Here is a 27,576-nt window from a genome sequence, read left to right as displayed (position 1 = left end):
GACTATCGTGAAACACACTGAAACAAAAAGTATCTCAGATTTGGCTGAAATTTGCACCATAGATTAAGCTTGACCTGAGAAATGTCGGAGCCAAATTTGGCACCCCCAGCTACTATACAGGGTGAGTTATGAAGCTGCAAACATAAAATTTGCAAATCGTCATATCTCCTGAACGGTAAGAAATTTTGCAAATCTGATTCCAGATTCGTGTTCCTCGCATCAAAGATCATAAGATCACAAAGTTTGAGCGATTTTTAATTTTCACAAAAAATTGAGAAAAACCATGGACTAACCATGAGAACTAACCATGGACATAGTGAAACACACTGAAACAAAAAGTATCTCAGATTTGGCTGAAATTTGCACCATAGATAAAGCTTGACCTGAGAAATATCGCAGCAAAATATTTGGCACTCCCAGCTACTATACAGAGTGAGTTATGAAACTGCAAACATAAAAATTGCAAATTTTGGCCAAATTTGGCCCCCCAGCTACTATACATGGTTAGTTATGAAGCTGAAAACATAAAATTTTTAAATCGTCATATCTCCTGAATGGTACCGTATTTAAATCTGATTCGTGTTCCCAGATTCGTGTTCCTCGCATCAAATACCATAAGATCACGAAGTTTGAGCGATTTTCACTTTTCTTGCCCTATTACCAAAGGTAAGGAAAGTATTGCTTTCCGAAAAAATTAAGGTACCCCAATTTCTAAATTTCTATACGTTTCAAGGTCCCCTATGAGTTCAAAAAAGAGGTTTTTGGGTATTGGTCTGTATGTGTGTGTGTGTGTGTGTGTGTGTGTGTGTGTGTGTGTGTGTGTATGTGCGTCTGTGTATACGATATCTCATCACCCAATTGACAGAATGACTTGAAATTTGGAACTTAAGGTCCTTACACTACTATAAGGATCCGACACGAACAATTTCGATCAAATGTGATTCAAGATGGCGGCTAAAATGGCGAAAATGTTGTCAAAAACAGGGGTTTGAGCGATTTTTATTTTTTACAAATCAATGACAAAATCCATGGACAAACAACCATCGTGCAAACAGCGAGAGAAAGAAGTATCTCGGATTCGACTGAAATTTGCACCATAATTAATTATATTATTATATTATATTATATTAATTATAGCAATATTAATTATATCATTGCTGAGAGTTTTAGCGGTTTAAATTAATTTTTGGGTTCATGAAAAATTAATCCGTTACCTGTTGATTTTTTCTGCTGTGCTGTTCTAATTCTCATCCAATACAAATGAGCTCAGTAGTCACAAAAATCCTGAAAAATTTGAATTTCCCGCTCAAATCCGTCAGTACCTCTTGCATGTTTCTGTTGCCCTGGTAGTATTTTAGTTGGTTTTGATTCTGTACCAGGGATTCAGAACACTTGAACAGGTAGCAGGGTTTTTTCAACGCCTTCCAATGCAAGCATAGGCAACCCGCAACACTGATCTAGTTTGTGTACCTCTTGCATGTTTCTGATGCCCTGGTAGAAATCTGGTCATTTCTAATATGCAAATGAGCTACTATTTGAGCGGGAAATTCAAATTTCTTATGATTAGCGGGAAATTCAAATTTCTCATGATTTATACTATTTGAGCGGGAAATTCAAATTTCACATGATTTATACCATTTGAGCGGGAAATTCAAATTTCTCATGATTAGCGGGAAATTCAAATTTCTCATGATTTATACTATTTGAGCGGGAAATTCAAATTTCTCATGATTTATACTATTTGAGCGGGAAATTCAAATTTCTCATGATTAGCGGGAAATTCAAATTTCTCATGATTTATACTATTTGAGCGGGAAATTCAAATTTCTCATGATCTATGTGACTACTGAGCTCATTTGTATTTTAGAAATGTAACAGGAAGTTAAAACATAGCAAGTGGTAACTGAGGCATTACCGATTAATGCTTACACACATTAAATACTATATGTGCTTAGTTCAGTTGATAATGTGTCTTTATTTTCAATTACATCAAATGTTATACTTTAATTTGGTACCAAAATCAAACAAATCCGACCATCCTTTCGGAGTTTCCAAGATAATTTATGTCATTTGAATTCTGGAAACAGACGAAAAAAATTACAATTACAATATTGAATATATTTAAAAAATAAAATTACAATATTGATTGTAATCATGGACTAAACCATCGTGGAACACTGAGACAAGAAGTATCTCAGATTTGGCTGAAATTTTGTCATATCTCCTGAACGGTAAGGAATTCTGCAAATATGATTCCAGATTCGTGTTTCTCGCATGAAAGACCACAAGATCACAAAGTTTGAGCGATTTTCATTCCTCACAAAAAATTGGTTAGAAGCATGGACTAAACATCGTGAACCACACTGAGACAAGAAGTATCTCAGATTTGGCTGAAATTTTGTCATATCTCCTGAACGGTGAAGAATTTTGCAAAATATGATTCAGGATTCGTGTCTCTCGCATGAAAGACCATAAGATCAGGAAGTTTGAGCGATTTTCATTCTTCACATCATGAGCCACACTGAGAAGAAGTATCTCAGATTTGGCTGAAATCTGGTCATATCTCCTGAACGGTAAGAAATTCTGCAAATATGGTTCCAGATTCGTGTTTATCGCATCAAAGACCATAAAGTCACGAAAAGCCAGCCATGGACCACACTGAAAATAAAAGTATTTCTGATGTGGCTGTAATTTGCACCGTAGTTAGAGCTTGTCCTGAGAAATGTCTCCTGAACGGTATCGAATTTTGCAAATCCGATTCCAGATTCGTGTTCCTCGCATCAAAGAGCATAAGTGTGCCAAGTTTCAGCCATTTTTCGATTTTAACATTTTCTAAAAATTGGCCATATCTCCTGAACCTATGAGTATATATTCAATATCATCATATGCCTGAGTTCGTTCATTGCCGCGTTTCACACCAAATGCGGAACATAAATATAAACATCATTATAAACAGAGAAATGCAAAACCGTCGACTTGAATCTTGGACTTCACTTTGCTCGTTCAATTAAATAACAAAATATTTAATCTAAATTTTGGAAATTTATCATTAAATCATTGAAAAATATGGTTTCTTGACCAATAAATGTAATTGATTATTTTAAACGAGAATGAACAGTTAATATCAGATAATATAGCAGTTAGCAGTATCAGCTATCCTCTATAGAAGACACTGGCATGGCAGAGAATCGACAACGCTGTTATCCTATCTTTCTAGACTGCTATTCTCACGTGGCCTCACCATAAGTTTGTCTCTTCTATCTTTCTATACAAAAAATTAACCAAATCCGACCATCCGTTCAGTGCTTGAAAATTCAAAAATTTGCAAATTTTCAAATGGTCATATTTCCTGAACGTTAGCGAATTTTTAAAATCTGATTGCCGATTCGTGTTTCATGCTTCAATGAGCATAATTGTATCAAGTTTCAACGAATTTAAGATTTTTAAATCTCCAATATATGGCCATATCCCCTGGATTTGAAAGCTGTTCCTGTGGGTCCTCCCTTAATCATTTTAATAAATTGTGCATAATTAAATCAAGAAACGAATGTGTCGATTTGAACCGACCAAATCAAATCGTCTTCCAGAATTTTTAAAACTCATGGTTTCAAAATTTGACATCCATTAGCTTTACTCGGTTTAAACGATTTTTGTAACAGGAGCTGAAGCATAGATCATCTAAGGAAAAACAACAATAATAGTAATATTATTATCATTCTTTTATTACAATCCGTTAAAGTTCTCTTCACATTATCTCTACCACATTCAAGAGAAAAACTCAACAAAAAATAAATTGATGTAGATGGAAAACAAACCCTAGAATCAGAACAAATTTTTACACTATGATTATATTATTATACTATTCCAATAGTTCTCCAAAATGAAAGAGCTAGCAAAGTTAGATTATATATATTTTTTTAAAGCTGATATGAAATTAATAAGTTCCGAATTCAACTTCTTGTTAAAGCTCCAGAATACACTGTGAACACTCCAAGTAGTGGAATTTCAAGTCCAATCTTGGAACACAGTTCAAAAATAAGATAGGTTGTGTTCAAAAACTTCTAAAAACTATAATTTATTAAAATGTGAATGAATTTCTAATAGTACTCAATTTATTATTACTGTAAAATTTGCATGCATATTAGAGAAATTAGTTTTTCATTATTTCGATGATTTTAGTGGTATCTACCTTATTCCATTACAATCTGTAGCAAATTAATGCAATAAATATAACATTAGATACCATTATAATGTTCCAGCATAAATTATATATGTAAATGTAAGTTATGAATTAGATTCAATGATAGACAAAACATATCTGTAATAATGTTAAATGATTTATATTCAACAGATGAAAGAGAAATTAACAAAGCACCGGGAAATATTTATCTGGGAAATATATCTGAGAGCTAAAGGGACATGAACACATATACAGAAAAAAGAGATGAATTTTAAACCAAATAAAAGTGATATTGATTTCAGAAGTAATACTATCAACAAAAACACAAAAAAATGAAATCACAAAAATTAAAACCAGTGATAAATGAAGCAAAATCTACAATTATCATTCAATACAGGAGATCTCCTTTCTATTTGAAACGTTGGATTCAAGTTTAATAATAATAATAAACCTTTCTATTATTTTGCACCAATAATCAAACAATCACCCATCTGCTAGTTATTATTTCATGCAACATGGTTCCTTAATAGCCTAATAATATAAATCTGTTTTAAAAACTATAAAATACATACTATATAAACGATTTAATCTATATTAAAGCCCACAAAGTGTAAACCTATCACTACTGAATTGTATAAAGTTTTAAATAGAGGTGCCTAGTAAATAAACACACAGAAAGGTAGACTAAAATTTGTCCGGCAAACCGATTTCCGGAAAAACAAGTTCAAAATGTACCTTCAAGTTTATCAATAATCGGTGTTTCCACATTTTCGATAACTTTTGTTGTCGGTGAACTGGTATATCGGACAAATTTTAGTCCCCCACTAAGGAGATCGTGTTTTCTTTTCCATTCTCAGCTCTTTTTTTATTAATTCTGTAAAGAAAACTAGTTTTTCTTCTTAGCTGCTAGCTAATTTCGGGGTTTCCCCATTGATAAAATCCTATTTTTCTTCTCCATACTCAGCTAACCAGTATGCACACTTCAAATTCGAATTTCACTTGACCATTCAAATATGGCGTTCAACCCAGTTTGAAATATTTTTAACTTCACACGGTGATGTACATCTATATTTTATCGTTTCTGTTCACTGATGCATGACTACGTACAACTCACTTGTTAAACAAGAATTTTAATAATTTCGAATGTGCAGATTAAATTTAAAATTTATTATTATTTTTGCAAAATTTTTCGTGAATTATACCTTCTCACAGCTGATTCAGGTTGAATAATCGACTCTATTTTACTTTCTCAACTATACTAGGATAGATGGAGCTTGTATATTGGAACATCTCAGGCCCGGTTGCAGAAAGTTAAATTTTAACCGTGATTAATTCCACGAGAACCAACCAGAGAAGGCGTTTTTGAAAAGACGGCTTCTCTGATTGGTTCTCGTGGAATTAATCACGGTTGAAATTTAACCGGCTTTTGTGCCAGCGGCACTCAGAGTTTTGTTTCTTATTCACTTCCAATAAGTAAGTTTCATTAATTTACTGAAATAATTATCTCTAAACAAAGAGGTTCCACACGAAACAGTAAAACCGAAAGCTTGCCTCAAGGTAAATCTCAAATTATGTATGGAGAAATCTGTGAAGAAGTTTCCATTGATACATCGATATTTTCCTTAAGGCTGAGAGAAAATGTCAACGTGTATGATTTGCAGAGAACTGTGAAAATTTTCCTTCCACACATTGAGATCTTCCTTCAAATTTACCATTGTTTGGGTAATAAACAGCTTCAAGCATAGAATTTAAACACAAGATTTTTGGAAAATCCTAATCAAATTATAATCATCCAATTCAAGATTTTTAGTGAGACTCAAACAAGTCTAAGCATCCTATTCAAACAGAAGATTGCTGAAGAAATCCAATATTTTTTCAAATCCATAATCAGCTCTTTAAAATACAATTCCAAACTATAGTGAGATTCTCTTTAAACTGTCATCGTTCCTTATGAATAACATCAACGCTTTGCGTTCCAAGAATGCTGACAGAATAAAGTGAATTGCACTATCTATAGTTATCTATCTTTTAATCGTACTGAACTTTTCTCTCCTCCTGGTTCTCATTGAGCTAACCTAAACATACTTATTCAAATACAAGATTGTTGGAGACACCTCATTGAAATTCAACATTCTATTCAACCACACGATTATTGGAGACACCCAAATTAATTTCAACATCCAATTCAATCACAAGATTGTTTTGGAGACCTGACAGGACCGCAAAATCCAGCTCGAACATGCGATTATAGGTAATACTCAATCCTTAGTGATACCCTTCAATTCCGCTTCGTTTGATAGTAGACGACCCATCCACAACCCTAAGCTTCCAACTCAAACACTATACTCTAAATAAATCAAGTCGAGACTTGGAAAAATACCTGTGTTACCAAATAGTGATAGCGAAATTTCAATCTTTTCATCCAAGCCTTCATGACTGGATATATTCAATTTTATAACACAGTCGATACAGAGTTATCAATTCTTGGCTAGCATGGAAAGATTGAGATTTCGCACAATTTGGCAACACGGATATTTTGTTCAAGTAGTATTTAGTTCAAGTTTCAAATAGTAATAGCGAAATTTCAATCTTTTCATCCAAGCCCAAATGACTGGATATATTCAATTTTATAACAAAGTTGATACAGAGTTATCAATTCTTGTCATGGAGTAGCATGGGGAGATTGGAATTTCGCACAATTTGGTAACACAGATATTTTGTTCAAGTCTCAACTTATTTTATCCAGTGTGTAGTTTCAAGATTGTTTCAATACAGCATAGTTTGAACATGAGCTTGTAGCTCATCTAACCCTAAGCATCCAACCACTACCTCCGTAAACAAAGCCGTAGTGCATTCGTGTGACGTCAGTACAGGTTGGGCTCCTACACCAATAAAAACGCTAGCTGATATATATCAGCTGAAATAAACAGATTGTTATTGGTGTAGGAGCCCTACCTGTGCTGACGTCACACGAATGCACTACGGCTTTGTTTACAGCCGTAGTGCATTCGTGTGACGTCAGCACAGGTAGGGCTCCTACACCAATAAAAACGCTAGCTGATATATATCAGCTGAAATAAACAGATTGTTATTGGTGTAGGAGCCCTACCTGTGCTGACGTCACACGAATGCACTACGGCTTTGTTTACGGAGGTAGTGATTCAACTCAACACTTGTTTCAAGATTGTTTCAATTCAGTATAGTTTGAACATGAGATTGTAGGTGACACCTAGCCCTAAGCATTTACTTCAACATTCGTGTCATGAATTGAGCTTGTTTGGTGAGCCTTGCAGCCCTAGGCATCCAACTCAAACATGAGGTTGTTGGAGAAATGCATCTTAGCGGTGGAGGCCGACTTTCGGGCCGACTTCTTCTTGCCCTTTTTGTGCGGATTGCGGCGCGAGAGCGACATCTCGTCGTTCTGCGGCTTCTTGAGGCCGTCGTCCGACTCTGACTGCGTCTCGCTGGCGCTGGTCTCGCTGGTCTCAGTGTCGTCGTCCACTTTGACGCAGATGTTGAGGTCATCCAGGTCCGCCTTGTCGGTCTCACACTCGGAAGTCTCGCTCTCGCTCGCACGCCGCTGCTGAGCACGCTTCTTGTTGCGCGACTTGCGTTGGTTCTTTTTGCGCTGGTCCAGGATGCATGAGTTGCGTCTGAAAGCAAACAAAATTAATAAATATTATTCTATTTACAGTAATTACTTCAAAAATAATTGTCTATCATTGAATCATCAAAATAATTATGGATTATATTTTTTATAAATCAAATTCATTTATTGCCTCAGAAAATAATATAAAATTATACGTAATATAAAACTATTCACTTAAAAATGATAAAGTACAGAAATATAATGTTGAATTTCCCCTTTTTTGTGTAGTTGAGAAGTTGATATTGTGGTAAATAATTTTGATTTAAAATGTTGAATTTCTTGGAAGATGATTGTAAAAGAAAACAGTATTAATGTGAGAGTGCAAGGAAGGAGAGCAGTGGGACGACCAAGGTATTCATATGAGGATCGGATTGAGAAGATAGGACGGAGAAGAGGAAAGACTGTTGCAGAGATGAAGAGAATGGCGTTGGATGGGGAATCATGGAGGAAATGGACTGAGGCTGAGACCACCCCAACGCCTTAAAGGCACATTGGGGAGAGGCAAAGAAGAAGAAGAAGATAGTTTTTTAATCAACTTAAGCGTTTCAAGAAATTAATAACATTTTACCAAAAAAAATCAATGCGATAAAAAATTTCAGAAATTACTATGTATAAAAAATTAGTACATTATAGTACATAAAATTAGTACATGAGGTACATTATAGTGAGTTATAAAGTCAGTGAAATGATGGGACGACATGGTTGGCACGTTCTGTTTTTCCACCGCCTTCTATAGTAGATAGTTGTGATTCAAGTCATATGATATAATATTAATTGTGTATTCCTGTTATTAATGATCATTTACTGTAGATCTCAAGTGTATTTCTATTTTCCGATTGTCAATTCGTCAAATAAGTATAGAACATAGAATAATTCTATTTCTAGTTCTAAGAATATTACTTTTGTAAATTAAATTTGATTAACATTTTTGTAAATTAATAAAATTTGTTTTGATTTGATATTTTATTCAGCACAAAATATATCTTTTCATGATTTAATAATACATTTTCATAATTGAGATTGAATATTCTGATAGTTCATTATATTTCTTCAATACATGCAAACCATTTGGTTAGGAAAGAAAGGAGCTAGAAAAGAATAGGGCTATCTGCTTTGTCTAATGACAGATAAGGATGGCAAACCAGGCGCTGACTTTATAACGTGAATTTCACTCTAGAGTACATAAATAGACGACAGTGAAAATTATGTTAATGGTAAGATTTGATAAAGAAATTTGGCTCCTCACTAAGGATCAAGCCACACGAGGTGTTTTTCCAGGCATTCTTCAGACGAGTAGGCAGGGTAGTTCTCCGATTGGCTGATTGGGTTGGCGTTCGGGAAGCAGCTGATAATCAGCCAATCGGAAAATTCCTGCACTGCCGACTAGTTTGAAAAAGCCTGGAAAAACGCTTAGTGTGGCTCGGCCCTAAGAGTGGGGCATGATGGGGCAAGAAAGCGGCGAAGGTAGCTTCAAGCTCCATGAATTTGATGCATGTAATTCGATGGTGGCATTCAACATTCTTGAAGCTACCATGATGTTTGCACCCTATGGATACGAACACAACGGTCAGGTCGATGTTCGATGTTTAGCTTCCACTTAAGTCATGCTCCAATCGACTTCCATGTAAAACAAACACAGCACAGGGAAAAAAAAACAGAACGGTCTAGTCTCGATCGCGTTCCAGCACTATGACATCCACATGTTTTCATTTACCTCCTGATTTTAGTCAACCACATGAAAATAGTCCGATGGAATTTGGAACGGCTGAGTCGTCGATCATGCCGTCGACTATGCCATTAGTCCCTATGGACTAATAACATAGCCACCTCTAATACAAGGCCCTGACCTACGATATTGCAACGTCGCAGTGTAGGCCTAGAATCTAATACATGATTGGTGAAAAAGATTTAAAAAAATACCAGCTGATCTTTTTCACCAACCATTTATTAGATTCTAGGCCTACACTGCGACGTTGCAATATCGTAGGCCAGGGCCTTGTATTAGAGGTGGCTATGCTAATAGTAACTCCCTTCAAAATATCTCTAATGTAAAACATTATAGAGTTATTTAGAGCTCGCCAATCGGCGAGCGAAGCAAGCCTGAACACACTTTCTTTCAAACTTTGGCGAGCGTAGCGAGGTGCAATTCCTTAGAGGCGTGAAATAAAAGTGCAATTCCTTAGAGGCGTGTCGAGACGCGCGCGGCTATAGTTAGTAAGGTTTAATCACGAGACGCCTGACCACGCGTCTCGACACGCCTGAGTCACACCTGCGACACGTGTCTCGACACGTCTCGAGATGCCTCCAAGGAATTGTACCTTAATTTCGGAAGCAACTCTATTGGCTATGTCTCTAAGCGTCAGTGTCGGAGATAGGTAGGAATGTAGTAGCTCAGATAATAGACTATCTATAGTTGTTGTTCAACATAAACATACGTTAGGGAAATTTAAAAATTCAATTTTACAAATGTGGGTGGAGAAAAAATGTTGTGTACATCACGAGGAGAAAAGTGCTTCATCACCATCGGGGAAATTGTAACCCTTGGCTTTGCCGCGGGCTCCAAAAGGCCCCCTCAGGGAGAAACAGTCTCACTTTGCTCACTAGAAGTATAAATTACTATTAAATGTAATTTTATGAGTAGTATAGAGCCCTGAATTTATAAATTTCTGAATAATTTTTGTAGGCACCTGAAAGTTTTCTTGGAGATGGCATTATTGAAGCGCACAGTTTTCTTGACTTTCTCCCCTCCCTCGCCGCCATCTTCCGACCAATGATAGTCGTCGACGTTCGACTCAGACAGACTGCGACCCACTTTCAAAATACCCCTGAAACGGGGTTTCATCTGCAACAAACACAACAAAAACATTTTAGTTACAAAACACAAAGCTAAAGAGATCCTCCAAGTCAACGGAAAATAATGGATAGAAAGCGTTATTTACTATTGAATTTAGTCACAAAATTAAATTCTCTAAGAAGCCTGATATCTTCAAGATTTTTGTTTAAAAATCACAGATATGTTTCATGGGAATTAAGACGTCTATTTTTTAATACACTATTTGTTCAAATTACAAAATAGTATGTTAATACGGTTTAGTTTAACACAAAATACAGTTCACTTTATTATTGTTAGACTAAATCAGTTCGGAATGGATCAAGAAACCATTATTTCCAATTTATAGGTCCCACAGAACTGACTTTACAGGGAAAAGGAAAAGGCTGCCATACACTGGACATTTGAAATTTCCTCATAGCACTCTGTACTGTCCAGTGTCACGTATAGTGTAAAGGTACCTTTCTTATTAGTCGTTAGAGAACTTCTTAATTTTCATGAAATCATAGTCTCATGTTACCATAATAATATACCGTGCTACAAGCATGCAGTGTATACTCAAGGATAGTATATAGTTTATATACTATTCTTGGTGTATACTAGCATAGAGAAAAGATGGCATAAGAAGATATCCTTTGGTACAGGCGTTCATGTTTCACATTTCACTGTTAACTCAAGCCGATAATCTTTGCAGTTTTTTTCCGTGAAGCTATGTGAAGCCGGTAGTCTCTTATACCGTGTAGTTCTTACACTCTCACCCAGCCAAAACAGTAATAATAGACAGTAGTCGACAGTAATTGGCTTGAAATTTGGAACATAAACGACCTATACAATGGGATATCTTCTAATGCTATATTTTCTCTATGCTGCTAGTTACTAAAGAAAGATTGGATTCCTTTCTTTGCAAGAAGAAGTTTATTGCCTAGAGTTTATTCAAACAGGAGTTTAAAGCCCGTACTACATTAGGACACCAGGCTGGGTCGCCAGTGGGACACCAGAGAAACACCAGTGGTGTCTGTATGTGAAGTAAGCTGGGAAACTACATGTTTGTGACCAAAGGGTGGCCGGGATGACGACTTGAGAGAGATAACAGCTGGCCATCACAATATGGTGTCCCTAATCAATAGTGTAGAGAACGTAATAAGAGCTAATGCACTTGGTGCAGATTGCACAATAGCCGGTTAAATTTTAACCATGATTAATTCCACGAGAACCAATCAGAGAAGTCGACTTTTCAAAAACGCTTGTCTTTTTTGAAGACAAGAAATTTGTCTTTGACTAAACAAATTAGACTAACAAATTAGTCTTTTCAAAATTTATTTCCGTGAAATTAATTACGGTTAAAATTTAACCGGCTATTGTGCAACCAGGCCTTAATGTCTTACTGGTGGCCGAGTGTAATACGGACCTAATTTAGAAATGAGAGATTTATAGATAATTTTTTCAAAGCACGAGAGACAGCTAGGCGTAATAAGATGGGTAAGAATAAACTTCTAATACCAAACGCTCAAAACTCTTCACTTACGGTACTTTCCTAGTTTATGATTACTTTAAATATGCCAAAACTATCTAGATTAGGAAGATATAGTGCACGAAAAACAAAATCAGAACCGTTCAAAGGTTCGGCTATTGATTTAGAAATGTGAATTCAGCATTTTCAGCAAACATTACTGTATTCAATGACCAGTAATATTAACTTTGTAACATAATTTTGAAAACACTTATAAGTGAAATGCAATTATATTGGTATCGACCTGTTGTGGGTAATCATCGGATGGTAGGAATTTACTCTAATGTCAAGGTTATGTGTGGTAAGGGATGAAGGTGAAAAACACTTCAAAAGTATTTTTTAAAATTCAAGTTTAATTTTAATAGTGAAAAAGTATGGATATGCAACAGAGTTTTTAACAGAATTTTGTTATTCAAGTAATGTCATTTAATACCAAACTTGATTTTTTGATTTGGTCAGATTTGCAAAAGCTTTCTTATACTGTGAAGCCTATGTTGTAGTGGTTGTGGAGTAGTCAAGAAAAGACTATTTATTTTCTAATAAAACCGAATGAAATATGATAAAATTGAAAAGATTATGAGAAATACTCACACTTTCAGCACCATCGTTGAGCGATTCTGACAACGCATGCACCAAGGGTGGACGATCTGAGAAAGTACATCTTTTAGCAGGAGATCCTTTGCCATCACATTTCAGTATAGGGACCGGTTCTGAATTTTCAGCGATTTTATCGCATTTCTTCACATCTTTGTCTTTATCAAATTCTGAATTTTCTGCACTTTCATCAGTTTTCGTCGACTCTTTTCTCTTCTCAGATTCAGAATTCTCTGTGATTTTATCACATTTCTTCGCACTTTTGATTTCAGATTCAGAATTTTTGGCTTCATGACATTTCTTACCGCTTTTTCTTCTATCAGTTTCTGAATTCCCGTAGTTTTATCACATTTCTTCACTTCTTTGCTTCTAAGAGTTTCTGAGTTCAATGTGGTTTCTTCAAATTTCTTTACTCCTTTTCTTTTATCAGACTCTGTATTCACCGCGGTTTTATCACATTTCTTCACACCTTTCCTTTCATCGGACTCTGGTTTTGAAGAGGGTTTATCACATTTTGAAGGTTTTGAGGACAATGCTTTTATAAGTTCATCATCTATTGCTTTTTCTGTTGATTTATCATCTAATTGTACTTTGTTTTCTAATGATTCGTTAGCAGACTGGACGGCTGACGGTTTTGTGTGTGTTATCTTTATCGATTTCAATTCTTTTTCGTTTTTGAGCACTTCAACTTTGATGTCTTCTTTCTCGTGTTTTTTCTCATTCGCGAGCTGAAAAATAAAACAAAATTCATCAGAAAAAAAAACACACTAATTACATTTTTTAAAAACATATAACTGTTGATGAGTAATAAAATACAAAATATAAATGAAAACAAATAACACCAATACCATTTAAAGACGCTTTTATTTTATTTGCTCAACAGTACCTTATACTTATTCTTTTGTTTTATTATTTATTGTAAATCTACAACTGTTATTGTTACTATAATGCAGTTCACAGAACTCATTCCCCACACCCAGACCTGTTGTCTTTGTGGGGAACATTCACTTTACATATATTGTCTCTGCTGCTATATTTACTTTTTTTTATTGTGTGAATAACGATTATTTGAATTTAAATTTGATTTCTCAAAATCATATAAATGTTGATGAGTAATAGATAAAATACAAAATATAAATGGAGTAAAGACCTGTGAGCTTATAGCTGATGCTTCAAATTTACTTACAGGTGCTTTGGAACTCATCAACATTTTGGAGTTACAAAAATTTTCCATCTAAACATTTTTAGAAACACATTTGTTGTCTATTTTTATCTCTAACAACTTATGAATCTTTTCAGAAGAGCTTATAGAAATGTTATCACTGTTAGATTCTCTACCAGAAAAGTCTTGCTGAACTGTAATAATATAATACAGTGAATGGAATACTGAAATGTGGGAAAAACTACAGGGAACCTTCATTTGAACTGCAGTAATAACATATTAATTATACGTCAATGATCTTCTGTAGTCACAGAAATTGAAAAATTACACTTCAATTTCAAGAGTATGAGAGCACCGAGATATCCACAATCATAACAAATTTCCGATGATGTTATTCATAAAATTTGACCTTGAGTATTGAGATAAATTGAATTTCTGTTGCCAATTTTTCAATCACAATACTTTAACGACTTTGAACTAGATTGATAGACAATCGGCTTATTTTTCCACATTTTCATCATCTTTTGGCTGTTTATTAACATAGACAGAGATGGATCTATAAAACTGATAATGCATTGAATGAGACTTCAACATCTCACTCACACTCACCCCCATAATACGTTTATTAAATACCTAATTTATCAGTTGCAGCTATTTTATTAGTTTTAGATTGTCAAAAGTTACGGCATTCGATTAGATTCATGTCATATTGCCATAAAAACACTTATGGAGCTCATTTAAAAATATGTAATACGCCTACTGTATTTTCAAACTCACAGATTACAACAGATTAGTGATTAGTTTTGGCTTTCAGTCCAAAACTGCTACACTAGACTATTTTAATAAAATTGTCCAAAGGTTACATTCATTTTGATAAAAATTTTAGCTACTTCAAAAACAATAATACAAAATAGAATTGTTGACTTTCTACTTTTGATCAATTCATAAACTTGTTTTTCTATCAATGAATATTTTTTAGAAGCAAAATTAAAAAATTTTAAATATGTTCACTGTAATCCAGTAGCAAGACTTAATATCGTGTCTTTTTATAATAAAAATTCCTTATTGAGCTATCTATAGTGAGTTTCACCTTAGACTGGCAGCATTGGTTGAACGGGAAGCATTGATATCATTTGTATATAAAGCTGACAATTCAAAGTAAATCTCACTAGGCCTATAGATAGGGGACATTTCCGATATCTCCCACAACCACAATAGACATTGCATGCACTCATATTATTACAGAATATATTATTACGACGATAGTACTTTATTCCATTTCCGTTCAGTGACATCCATAACTAATGCTCTGAATGGAAATAATCGCATTAAAAATCCAAACCATTCATAACAACTCCAGTCTTTATATAGAATTCATATTGAGATACAATGATATTTTGAACTACAGTATAATACAACTGCTATTATTATTAAATGTTAACAATTAATAAAAATCAACACAATTTACTCATGAGTTAGCCTATATAATGTATTGTAATAATACAAAAGCTAAATGCTAAAATTTGATACTGTAGTATCAAATCAAGAAGACTGTTTCTATTTTTTTTATATTTTTCAAAAAATAAATACTATATACAATAAATTTCAATATCATTATTGCTAATGTTTTATTGTATTCTTCAATGTTGTTTTCCATCACGAACTGCTTATTATTAAATCTCTTTTTGCTATTAGAAAAACGACTAGCAGTCAGATATTTTACAATAAATGAATTAATCACTCACTGTGACAACTTGTCAATTAATTCATTTATTGTAAAATATCTGACTGCTAATCGTTTTTCTAATAGCGAAAAGTGTTTTATTGTACATTAGTATTTTCAAATTTTCTATCAACTATATATCTTTAATTTATTGCTCATGTTTTATTACTAATTATTTTGTATGTTTAATTTACTGTTAACCATTATATCTGTAATCTTAGGTTTAATTTTGTTTTGTTCATTATTTCACCTGTCCAGAAGAAATGTATCACATAAAAAATTGAGTTTTAGAAAATACTGCAGTACAGAAACAAATAACTGTATCTCACTCATCGATTGGCATGACTAATAAATTGTTAGTACTAAGGTAAGTAGCCTAACTCACTAGATTTGTAAGTTAATAACTAACTCACAAATTTAAACTGCGAAAGCACATGACATATTAAAAACAAGGACACTTCAAGTAGCAAGCGCAGTACATTGTTAGTCAATTGATAAGACCGAGTTTCAAGTATATAACTACAGCGTGGAAATTTCCACTTGATTTACATTGTTATGAAGTATGTTTCTTGTGCCGCAAAACATGCGTACTTCTATAAATAAGTTTTGTTTATTCTTATTTATGCTTAAACTTCATGCCTTATAGAAATAATGCAAGGTGCAAGAAATGTAGCTGATCAAGTCCCTGAGGCAAGATGCAAGTCATCCAAGAGGGTATTGCACATCACGTGCCAATATTTGAGGCAAATCATTGAGAGGCAACTTCACAAAAAGTTGTGACTGTAATTGCTGACTAAGGCCCGGTTGCACAAAAGGCATTGAATTTTTACCGTGATTAATTTCACGGAAGCCAATCAGAGAAGCCGTCTTATCAAAAAGGCCTTTTCTGATTGGTTCTCGTAACATTAATCACGGTTAAAATTTAACCGGCTTTTGTGGAACTGAGCTTATGACTCGTATGTCTCTATGTACTTGAAGTTGTAAGACAATTAGGCTGTACGGTACTTTTGTTGACGGTGCTAACAGTCAACGAGCAATATTGTTGTCAATTATTATAACAGCTTCAGACAATCAACTATTGATTGCCACCGTGATTCATTCCAAAAACATAAACATTTAGTCAAAAAAAATCTAGAAATTTTATAAAATTAGATTTTTAAATTTGTTTAGTAGAGAATACTTTACTATTATGTTCATTGAGCAATTAACTCATCTTATTAATGAATAAAGGAATTGGTTTATACATGTACGGGATAGGAGATACACGAATGATGCATTATCACTTGAACTAACACAATACATGAACTAATCAATTTGCAATTTTACACAACCTAAAGATTTTGAATATATTATGTGAATGGTTATAGGCTTATTTTCATTGTTATTAATCAATTGATTCCAATTTAATAATTCAAACAGATTTAGGCTATTCAATTTGTGATTCAAAGTAGACGTAGCTATGAAAGCCCAACAAAACAAAACTCTCTCCAAGTAGGGTTTCAGTAAACTAGATTGGTAGCACGCGTGGTTCATGTATAAAAAGTTGCCGGTTCAAGACAATATTTTTTTTTCTGGTAATTTTCAACTCCGATAAAGATTACCCACATACTTTTGACCAAAAAATGAATTATTATCTTTGTTTTTTATCTTTTCTGTTATATTTTAGTGCAAATCACGGGTTATTAGTTGCTAGTTCTATGATAGACTTAATAAATATTGTTAAACTCACAAGCATGGAGGGCATCTAGGTATTGTATTATAATTAAATGTGATAAACTGAAACAATTAAAATAATGTAAAGCAATGACTGACCTTGCTTTCCTGAGACAGTTTGAGTACAGCAACTGGCAAATCAAAAGCCTTTTTCTCGAGCTCCTCCTCACTCTTGCCACATAAGTAATCAGTCAACGTAGAATTACTATCACAGCCAATCAGTCTTAGTTGAGCAATAACATTGTTGTCCCACACTTCGATGCTTAAACTGTCAGAATCCACTGACAACTCGCCAGGGAACTTGACGCAGAACGCATAGTGGCTGGGAAAACACCCGGCGCCCATCGATTTGAACTTTAGGTGAACCCCGCAACTCCGCTCCAGAAAAACATGGTCCACAGATTCAGGCTCCACGTTCTTAACGTGAAACGTGAACGCCAACAAGTTGTCAACGTTGTTACACTTGTAGGAAGGCAGTGAGTAGGCTATATCACTTGATAAAAAGTGTTCCACAATGCTAGTCCTGTACGCGGTTTCATCACTTTCATCGATTGTTTGTTTGTTTTCACCACCGGATATCACTTCGACGATGACGGGAGGTTTGTCGCCATCACATTTCGACAGCTCATCATCACTGGATGATTCTGTACTTCTTGATTCACTATCCACGCCGCTATCCTCACGACTCAGTTGCTGCAAATTGGGCGTGGTGTGACGTCTTTTTACAGAAAGGGTGACCACCAACTTTTTTGTTCTGCTGTCGAACTTAGCGCTACCTTCCCCCTCTAGTACAGCGTAAGGCAGGTTGACATCCAACTTATATTTGGCCGGTTTTTCACTGGACAAACACAACGACTTTTCCGATACATCCAGATTTACATCGACGGCCGATTTTATTAGCGGTAGATCGATTTCAACGACAAGAGCTGACGGTATTGCTGCGTTCATTTTGGATGTCATCGAATTTGTAAAGTCTTGCATTTCAATGTTGCTTCTTTGTTTGATGATGTATTTGGGAACAGTGTATGGTGATTCATCTTTGTTTGTAGGGAGTTCTGAAGATTTGACTTCAACTTCTTCAGGTGGTTCGGAGTAGGGGTAGTTGGGTAGATCAAAAATACCTTGATCAGAATCTTCGGAAGGGGTTGGTGGGCATTTTGACTTTTTTCGTATAACAGTGGGACGTTTCAAACCTTTGAATGGGATTTTTGGATAGATAAGGTTCTTCTTATCTAAAGCTACCTTGTAGCTGTCTTCTATAGCGTTCAAGGCAGTATCGTTAACTAATTGTTTGAACGGTTTATTGGAATTAGCCATTCGAATTGCTTCGGGATGAAATACAACATCATAAACAATACAGAAATTTTTGTTCTTATCGAGATCATCACGTGGTGGAGCAAGGCTGTGTGGTACGGACCATCTAACTCCTCCTGTTTCACGCTTAGCAAAGGGTTTTCCAATGTTTTCATTTTGACAAATATTAATGAATGCTTTTTTCTTACCGTCAACACTAGTTTTAATCACATACCCGGCAGCTGGATGAATAAATGTAACATCCACACCGCGTTCCTTCTCAAGTTGTGTGATCTCGTTCTCGTAGACTTTCTGGTTTTCTGGATTTGTGACCTCTTCAAAGTAATTATTCAAAAGCTTACGAAACTCTTCTTTCTTCAAAGCTTCACCAATTTGATCCAATTCATCGCGAGTAATGTTCAAATCTTCCAATTGACTTCTTAGATTAGTGCTTTTACTGGCCATTAAGGTGAATATCAAGACCACGTAAGTGGAATGAAACAAGAAGATTGTTTTGTTCGGCCGGTCGCCTTGCTAGTACAATGACCTGAACAGCGATGAAAGAAAACCGACTCAAATTGCTGATAAAACACACAATTGCACGTTTAGAATACACACAGTAATAACACAAATACAATCAGGTTGAAATTGAGAACACTAGAACTATTTAAAGCACTGTAAATCGATGAAACACGGGTCTACTTTTCAACTGCGCAAATAGGTTATCGGCTGATCACCAAACAACTCCAAATTTTGGTCACCTGATTTTGTTGTTTTGGTTGGTAGCGATTTTGCGACACCTATTGGCGGAATCGAGAACCAAGTCAGCTGTTTCATAGCGCTCGAATATTCAAAATTCCAACCGAGATAAATGGAAGTAGTTTCTATTTTTGCTTTCGAAACACCCACATTATTGCAGATTTTTGTAATGATGCATTTCGATTCTAAATAAATCGAATCGAAAGATAACAGTTATACTGTTACGTTGATGTTAGATTGAACAGATTCTTGAAAAATATAATAAAGTGTTCTTGACGCAGAGCATTTCATTGATATTATAACTGTAAAATTCTTAGTGCTATCAGTCCAGTTAATATAGACATGAAAAAGGGGGTGTCTATATGCGCGCCTCTCCACTGGGAAAAACTGAAATTAAATGCAACCAACAGGTGATTCAAATAAAACATGATATTACAAACTTATATCAGCGTGGGATCTCAATGTTAAGGCTAGTTTACACATTGCCAATTGGCAAGACAGTTGTCTTTGGACGATTATTATTACTAGACATATTATTGTCCAAAGACAACTGTCTCGCCAGTTGGCGATGTGTATTCTATTGCTTCAACAGTGTTATCAAAGAACACTTCATTTGACTAATTCTTCTAAATCGACATACAAGTTCATTAATATATGAGTGCACTATCCATATATATAAAAGCGAAATGGCACTCACTGACTGACTTACTCACTCACTCACTCGCAGAACTAAAAATCTACCAGACCAAAAACGTTCAAATTTGGTAGGTATGTTCAGTTGGCCCTTCAGAGGCTCACTAAGAAATCTATTGGCGATATTTTAACTCTAAGGGTGGTTTTTAAGGGTTAAGGCCGGTCTCACACTGGAACCGACTTCGTACGACTTTTGGTCGTGCGTAATCGTGCGACTACGCATGAACATTTAGAGGTAGACAGTAGAAATATAATGAGCACTCTCACACTGCAACCGACTTAGTCGTGCGTCTGCGTGCGTTTGGATCCGACCTGCGACTCGATCCCGTCTAGCTGGGATTTTCAATCGACTTGGTACGACCTTTTATAGAATTGAGTATCTTGTACAGTGTTCCAAACTGAGTGTTTGCAGAGTTTGTGTGTATTGTTTTATTCAATATGGATACGGAAAGTTTGATTATGTTGATCCAAGAAAGGGAAAGCCTCTGGAATCAAAAGAGTGAATACTATCATTCAAGAGATGTCCAACGGCGCCTATGGAACGAAGTTCCATAATATAGTTGAATGTGTCCAAACTCATACGGAAGTAGTCAAAGAATTTTTCCGGATGATTTTTCAAATCACTCATCAAATGGTGAAACTCTCCATTCTCTTCTCTCTTCACAAATATCTCATTAACCCATTCCGTTCTTCGTTGACGTCTTTTTCTTCTTCTCCTTGTCAACAAACTATTACTCTCTAACAAGTAAAACAACCCATCCATACTTTAAATTATATATTTAAAGTCTAAAATTTCTAAATAGTGCCCAAAGCTTACTGTATACGAGGAGCAACTACGACGGAAAGTATGCTACAATGTGAGAGCTCAGGTCGTGCGACTTAAGTCGCACGACTACGCACGACCAAAAAGTCGTACGAAATCGGTTCCAGTGTGAGACCAGCCTTAAAGTTCGAATTTTAGCATGTATATATTCTTCTTATTCCAATATCTTAAAATTATAATTGAAATGTCCATACCATATGTTATTATAGAACTATAATCTAGAGAGAGTACCTCTTCGAAACAGTTTTGTGGGTAGATGACACAAGCTGATTTGTAAACTTTTCAGGAGAGCAATTTGAAAGTTTGGCATAGCTGCAAAAATTATCTATCATATTTTTTCTTACTCATTTTACACTAATATAATCAGCTGATCTTTGACTATTTAAATATAAAATATCAAGGAATAAAACATAATACCCACAGAGTTGGTCTGGTAACTAAATTAAAATTTGTGTCACATTTGGCATTAAGTGAGTTAAATGTGTTTTATTGTACATTAGTATTTTCAAATTTTCTATCAACTACATATCTTTAATTTATTGCTCATGTTTCATTACTAATTATTTTTTACGTTTTAATTTACTGTTAACCATTATACCTGTAATCTTAGGTTTAATTTTGTATTGTTCATTATTTCACCTGTCCAGACGAAATGTATTGAATCACATAAAAAATTGAGTTTTAGAAAATATCGCAGTACAGAAACAAATAACTGTATCTCACTCATCGATTGGCATGGCTAATAAATTGTTAGTACTAAGGTAAGTAGCCTAACTCACTAGATTTGTAAGTTAATAACTAACTCACAAATTTAAACTGCGAAAGCACATGACATATTAAAAACAAGGACACTTCAAGTAGCAAGCGCAGTACATTGTTAGTCAATTGATAAGACCGAAGTATATAATTACAGCGTGGAAATTTAGCCTACACTTGATTTACATTGTTATGAAGTATGTTTCTTGTGCCGCAAAACATGCGTACTTCTATAAATAAGTTTTATTTATTCTTATTTATGCTTAAACTTCATGCCTTATAGAAATAATGCAAGGTGCAAGAAATGTAGCTGATAAAGTCCCTGAGGCAAGATGCAAGTCATCCAAGAGGGTATTGCACATCACGTCCCAATATTTGAGACAAATCATTGAGAGGCAACTTTACAAAAAGTTTTATGATTGCTGACTAAGGCCCGGTTGTACAAAAGCCGGTTGAATTTTAACCATGATTAATTTCACGAGAACCAATCAGAGAAGTCGTCTTATCAAAAAGGCCTTTTCTGATTAGTTCTCGTGCCATTAATCACGGTTAAAATTTAACCGGTTTTTGTGCAACCGGGCCTAAGACTCGTATGTCTCTATGTACTTGAAGTTGTAAGACAATTAGGCTATATTTTTGTTGACGGTGCTAACAGTCAACGAGCAATATTGTTGTCAATTATTATAACAGCTTCAGACAATCAACTATTGATTGCCACCATGATTCATTCCAAAAACATAAACGTTTAGTAGAGAATACTTTACTTTATGATAATCGAGAAATTAACTCATCTTATTAGGCTAATAAATTGGTTTATACATGTACGGGATAGGAGATACACGAATGATGCATTATCACTTGAACTAACACAATACATGAACTAATCAATTTGCAATTTTACACAACCTAAAGATTTTGAATATATTAGGCCTATGTGAATGGTTATAGGCTTATTTTCATTGTTATTAATCAATTGATTCAAATTAAATAATTCAAGCAAATTTATTCAATTTGTGATTCAAAGTAGACGTAACTATGAAAGCCCAACAAAACAAGACTCTCTCCAAGTAGGGTTTCAGTAACTAGATTGGTAGCACACGCGGTTCATGTATAAAAAGTTGCTGGTTTTTTTTGCTGGTAATTTTCAACTCCGATAAAGATTACCCACATACTTTTGACCAAAAAATGAATAATTATCTTTGGTTTTTATCTTTTCTGTTATATTTTAGTGCAAATCACGGGTTATTAGTTGCTAGTTCTATGATAGACTTAATAAATATTGTTAAACTCACAAGCATGGAGGGCATCTAGGTATTGTATTATAATTAAATGTGATAAACTGAAACAATTAAAATAATGTAAAGCAATGACTGACCTTGCTTTCCTGAGACAGTTTGAGTACAGCAACCGGCAAATCAAAAGCCTTTTTCTCGAGCTCCTCCTCACTCTTGCCACATAAGTAATCAGTCAACGTAGAATTACTATCACAGCCAATCAGTCTTAGTTGAGCAATAACATTGTTGTCCCACACTTCGATGCTTAAACTGTCAGAATCCACTGACAACTCGCCAGGGAACTTGACGCAGAACGCATAGTGGCTGGGAAAACACCCGGCGCCCATCGATTTGAACTTAAGGTGAACTCCGCAACTCCGCTCCAGAAAAACATGGTCCACAGATTCAGGCTCCACGTTCTTAACGTGAAACGTGAACGCCAACAAGTTGTCAACGTTGTTACACTTGTAGGAAGGCAGTGAGTAGGCTATATCACTTGATAAAAAGTGTTCCACAATGCTAGTCCTGTACGCGGTTTCATCACTTTCATCGATTGTTTGTTTGTTTTCACCACCGGATATCACTTCGACGATGACGGGAGGTTTGTCGCCATCACATTTCGACAGCTCATCATCACTGGATGATTCTGTACTTCTCGACTCGCTGTCCACGCCGCTATCCTCACGACTCAGTTGCTGCAAATTGGGCGTAGTGTGACGTCTTTTTACAGAAAGGGTGACCACCAACTTTTTTGTTCTGCTGTCGAACTTAGCGCTACCTTCCCCCTCTAGTACAGCGTAAGGCAGGTTGACATCCAACTTATATTTGGCCGGTTTTTCACTGGACAAACACAACGACTTTTCCGATACATCCAGATTTACATCGACGGCCGATTTTATTAGCGGTAGATCGATTTCAACGACAAGAGCTGACGGTATTGCTGCGTTCATTTTGGATGTCATCGAATTTGTAAAGTCTTGCATTTCAATGTTGCTTCTTTGTTTGATGATGTATTTGGGAACAGTGTATGGTGATTCATCTTTGTTTGTAGGGAGTTCTGAAGATTTGACTTCAACTTCTTCAGGTGGTTCAGAGTAGGGGTAGTTGGGTAGATCAAAAATACCTTGATCAGAATCTTCGGAAGGGGTTGGTGGGCATTTTGACTTTTTTCGTATAACAGTGGGACGTTTCAAACCTTTGAATGGGATTTTTGGATAGATAAGGTTCTTCTTATCTAAAGCTACCTTGTAGCTGTCTTCTATAGCGTTCAAGGCAGTATCGTTAACTAATTGTTTGAACGGTTTATTGGAATTAGCCATTCGAATTGCTTCGGGATGAAATACAACATCATAAACAATACAGAAATTTTTGTTCTTATCGAGATCATCACGTGGTGGAGCAAGGCTGTGTGGTACGGACCATCTAACTCCTCCTGTTTCACGCTTAGCAACGGGTTTTCCAATGTTTTCATTTTGACAAATATTAATGAATGCTTTTTTCTTACCGTCAACACTAGTTTTAATCACATACCCGGCCGCTGGATGAATAAATGTAACATCCACACCGCGTTCCTTCTCAAGTTGTGTGATCTCGTTCTCGTAGACTTTCTGGTTTTCTGGATTTGTGACCTCTTCAAAGTAATTATTCAAAAGCTTACGAAACTCTTCCTTCTTCAAAGCTTCACCAATTTGATCCAATTCATCGCGAGTAATGTTCAAATCTTCCAATTGACTTCTTAGATTAGTGCTTTTACTTGCCATTAAGGTGAATATCAAGACCACGTAAGTGGAATGAAACAAGAAGATTGTTTTGTTCGGCCGGTCGCCTTGCTAGTACAATGACCTGAACAGCGATGAAAGAAAACCGACTCAAATTGCTGATAAAACACACAATTGCACGTTTAGAATACACACAGTAATAACACAAATACAATCAGGTTGAAATTGAGAACACTAGAACTATTTAAAGCACTGTAAATCGATGAAACACGGGTCTACTTTTCAACTGCGCAAATAGGTTATCGGCTGATCACCAAACAACTCCAAATTTTGGTCACCTGATTTTGTTGTTTTGGTTGGTAGCGATTTTGCGACACCTAGTGGCGGAATCAAGAACCAAGTCAGCTGTTTCATAGCGCTCGAATATTCAAAATTCCAACCGAGATAAATAGAAGCACAGTTTCTATTTTTGCTTTCGAAACACCCACATTATTGCAGATTTTTGTAATGGTGCATTTCAAATCTAAATAAATCGAATCAAAAGATAACAGTTATAGTTGTTACGTTGATGTTAGATTGAACAGATATTTGAAAATAATAACAATAAAGTGTATTGATGGTGAAGCCAAACATTAGGGAATCAAATGTTTTTTCGAAATACAAGGAGATTATTGTTATCAGGTGTACCAGGAATCCATATCATGAGAGAGATTACTCTACTTGGTCTCAGGTTGTAGTGCACAGAATTAAGACATAGAGAAACAATATAGCATAAGTAGATATCCCATTGTATAGGGCGTTTATGTCGCAACTTTTACTGTTACGGTATCTCAAGCCAATTACTGTCGATTATTACTGTTTGGACCGTGTAAGAGTGTATGAACGGTACAATATGAGAGACTACAAGCGTCATAAAGCTTCACGGGAAAGAACTACGTGGACTATCGGCTTGAGATAACAGTAAAAGTTGCGACATAAACGCCCTATGCCTATACCATGGGATATCTACTTATATGCTATTGTTTCTCTATGATTAAGACCTGAGGGATTCTAAATTATACTTTGTAATGGTGACAATCTGAAGATATTGTTGATTAAAAACTGAAATTCAACAAAATTGATTTTTTCTTCTAAATGTTACTTACTTATTTATGAAAAATTGTATGATTTCATTTTATTCGAAATATCACAATCTTAAAAAAGACGAGTGAAATTTTCTGTCCGATGACTGGATTTGGCTGATAACTGGAAAATGAAAACGAAGTTTTTGGAGCACTCCGTATCCAAATACACAGAGAAATTTTGCATGAAAAAAATTGTTTCTGTACTTCTCTTATGTATCCAATCAATAAATTAAAAAATCAGAACTACAATGTATATTGCAAGCAACATTGTAATATAGTGACTAGACTATTTTTACAGCTCAGATGATATTAGGGACGATGTTGGTTTAATAATTTGTTGTACGGTACCGAAAATACACGAGGGCGAAGGTGGATAAAGTAAAAACAAGCAATCATAAGAATAATTATTCTTTTAATTAACTTTTGATTCAAATACTGAAAATAAGACATACAGATATACATTGGAATTGTCAATGGGAACAGATGGTCAAAATTCCTTTGAAATTAATATTAGGAACAAAAGTATCCTAAATCAAGAAATAATCAATCGAAGCAACTAAATAAAATCTATCAAATCCTAGAAACAAAATGACAAACAAAATTTTAACTAAAATTGCTTTCAAAAATTATTGCAGCAAAACACAACACATATTATACAAACTTTTGTAACATAGAAAATGATTACAGTAGCCAATAAACATTGTGAAATTTAGAATGTCAATTTTAGTGATATTTCATTTGGAAAAATTTCGGTCTGAATTAGCTGCCATAAGCAAAGTGTCTAAAATTCAAATTAAAAATTAGTATAATTTGAATGAATTCGAAGTGATTACAGAATATCGCTAATAACGTCCATTCAGTCTTCAACAAAATGTGGTACAGCATTACATATATAAACCGATGGTCGAATTATTTTCACAATATAATTCTTGAATACAAAATGGTAACATAATATTCCAGTTTACAACAAATTCATGATTGTAATGAATAAAAATAATAGTTTAATTAGTGCGAGCAAAAAATATTCGTCCATGTTCGTGAAAAAATTGATGAATAATAGCATTTAGTGAAAGGCACGGCACGTTGAGGTGTAATTTTAAAAACATTACTGCAAAGAATTGGGCATTTATATTGAGAAGATTAAATGAAATATTTATTTCTTCTAAATTTATTTATTAATTCTATTCAATAATATTTATCAAAGTTTTGATAGAAACACATCTAAAGGTTTATATACTATAGTAAGATAAATCACCAATAGTTTTAATGTAATAAATATCTAAATAAGCTCTATTGAAAACATAACTGTTGGCAAAAAAAACAGTTAGCAATTAACACTTAATAATGAGAAAATAATATAAAATTGTTTTCTACACATCAAAGATTCAACAATAATTAACACATGTTTTGATAGCAGCATATATCATAATAGTATTAATCAACATTTTCAAGAGCATCCTTAATAGTTTTTATGTAATAAAAGTTAATAAGCAACCCGAATTTTAGTTAGTGATGTAGTAGCATTTATGTTGTAAAATTTACACAATATTCACAACCGGTGAAAGAGTTTTTAATATTAAAGTTCCAATGTAAATTTAATTAAATATAAAATTGACATTATAATATAAAAATTATAATATAATTATCAATAAACTCTCAGTTGAATATTTGCATCAATCAACAGGATACTTCCAACAGTAGAATATCAACATTTAGGATATCTCTGACAAAGCAAGGCAATTTTTTTCAAATTCACAATACAAACAAAATATGAA

The 27,576-nt window shown here is 34.7% G+C and overlaps 2 protein-coding genes across 2 annotated transcripts; both read right to left on the bottom strand.

The window, feature by feature from the left end:
* Window positions 1-7,245: 7,245 nt before the first annotated feature.
* Window positions 7,246-19,410, bottom strand: LOC111043227 (protein kintoun). The gene is given in 5 exon segments (XM_022328129.2): window positions 7,246-7,833; window positions 10,517-10,671; window positions 12,761-12,910; window positions 12,913-13,491; window positions 17,461-19,410. Coding segments are annotated over 5 exon segments (2,901 nt in total). The 5' UTR covers window positions 19,120-19,410; the 3' UTR covers window positions 7,246-7,475.
* Window positions 19,360-24,719, bottom strand: LOC120353192 (protein kintoun-like). Its single transcript, XM_039435999.1, has 2 exons — window positions 23,061-24,719; window positions 19,360-19,482 (listed from the first exon to the last, which is right to left on the bottom strand). Exons 1-2 carry the CDS (start codon window positions 24,717-24,719, stop codon window positions 19,360-19,362), a joined length of 1,782 nt encoding a protein of 593 aa, XP_039291933.1.
* Between the last annotated feature and the right edge of the window lie 2,857 nt (window positions 24,720-27,576).

This window comes from Nilaparvata lugens, chromosome 10 (genome assembly GCF_014356525.2).
Source record: "Nilaparvata lugens isolate BPH chromosome 10, ASM1435652v1, whole genome shotgun sequence".
In the NCBI taxonomy this organism is placed as follows: Eukaryota; Metazoa; Arthropoda; class Insecta; order Hemiptera; family Delphacidae; genus Nilaparvata; species Nilaparvata lugens.
The sequence above is the reverse complement of the archived record's forward strand: the minus strand, read 5'-3'. Positions and strand labels throughout refer to the sequence as shown.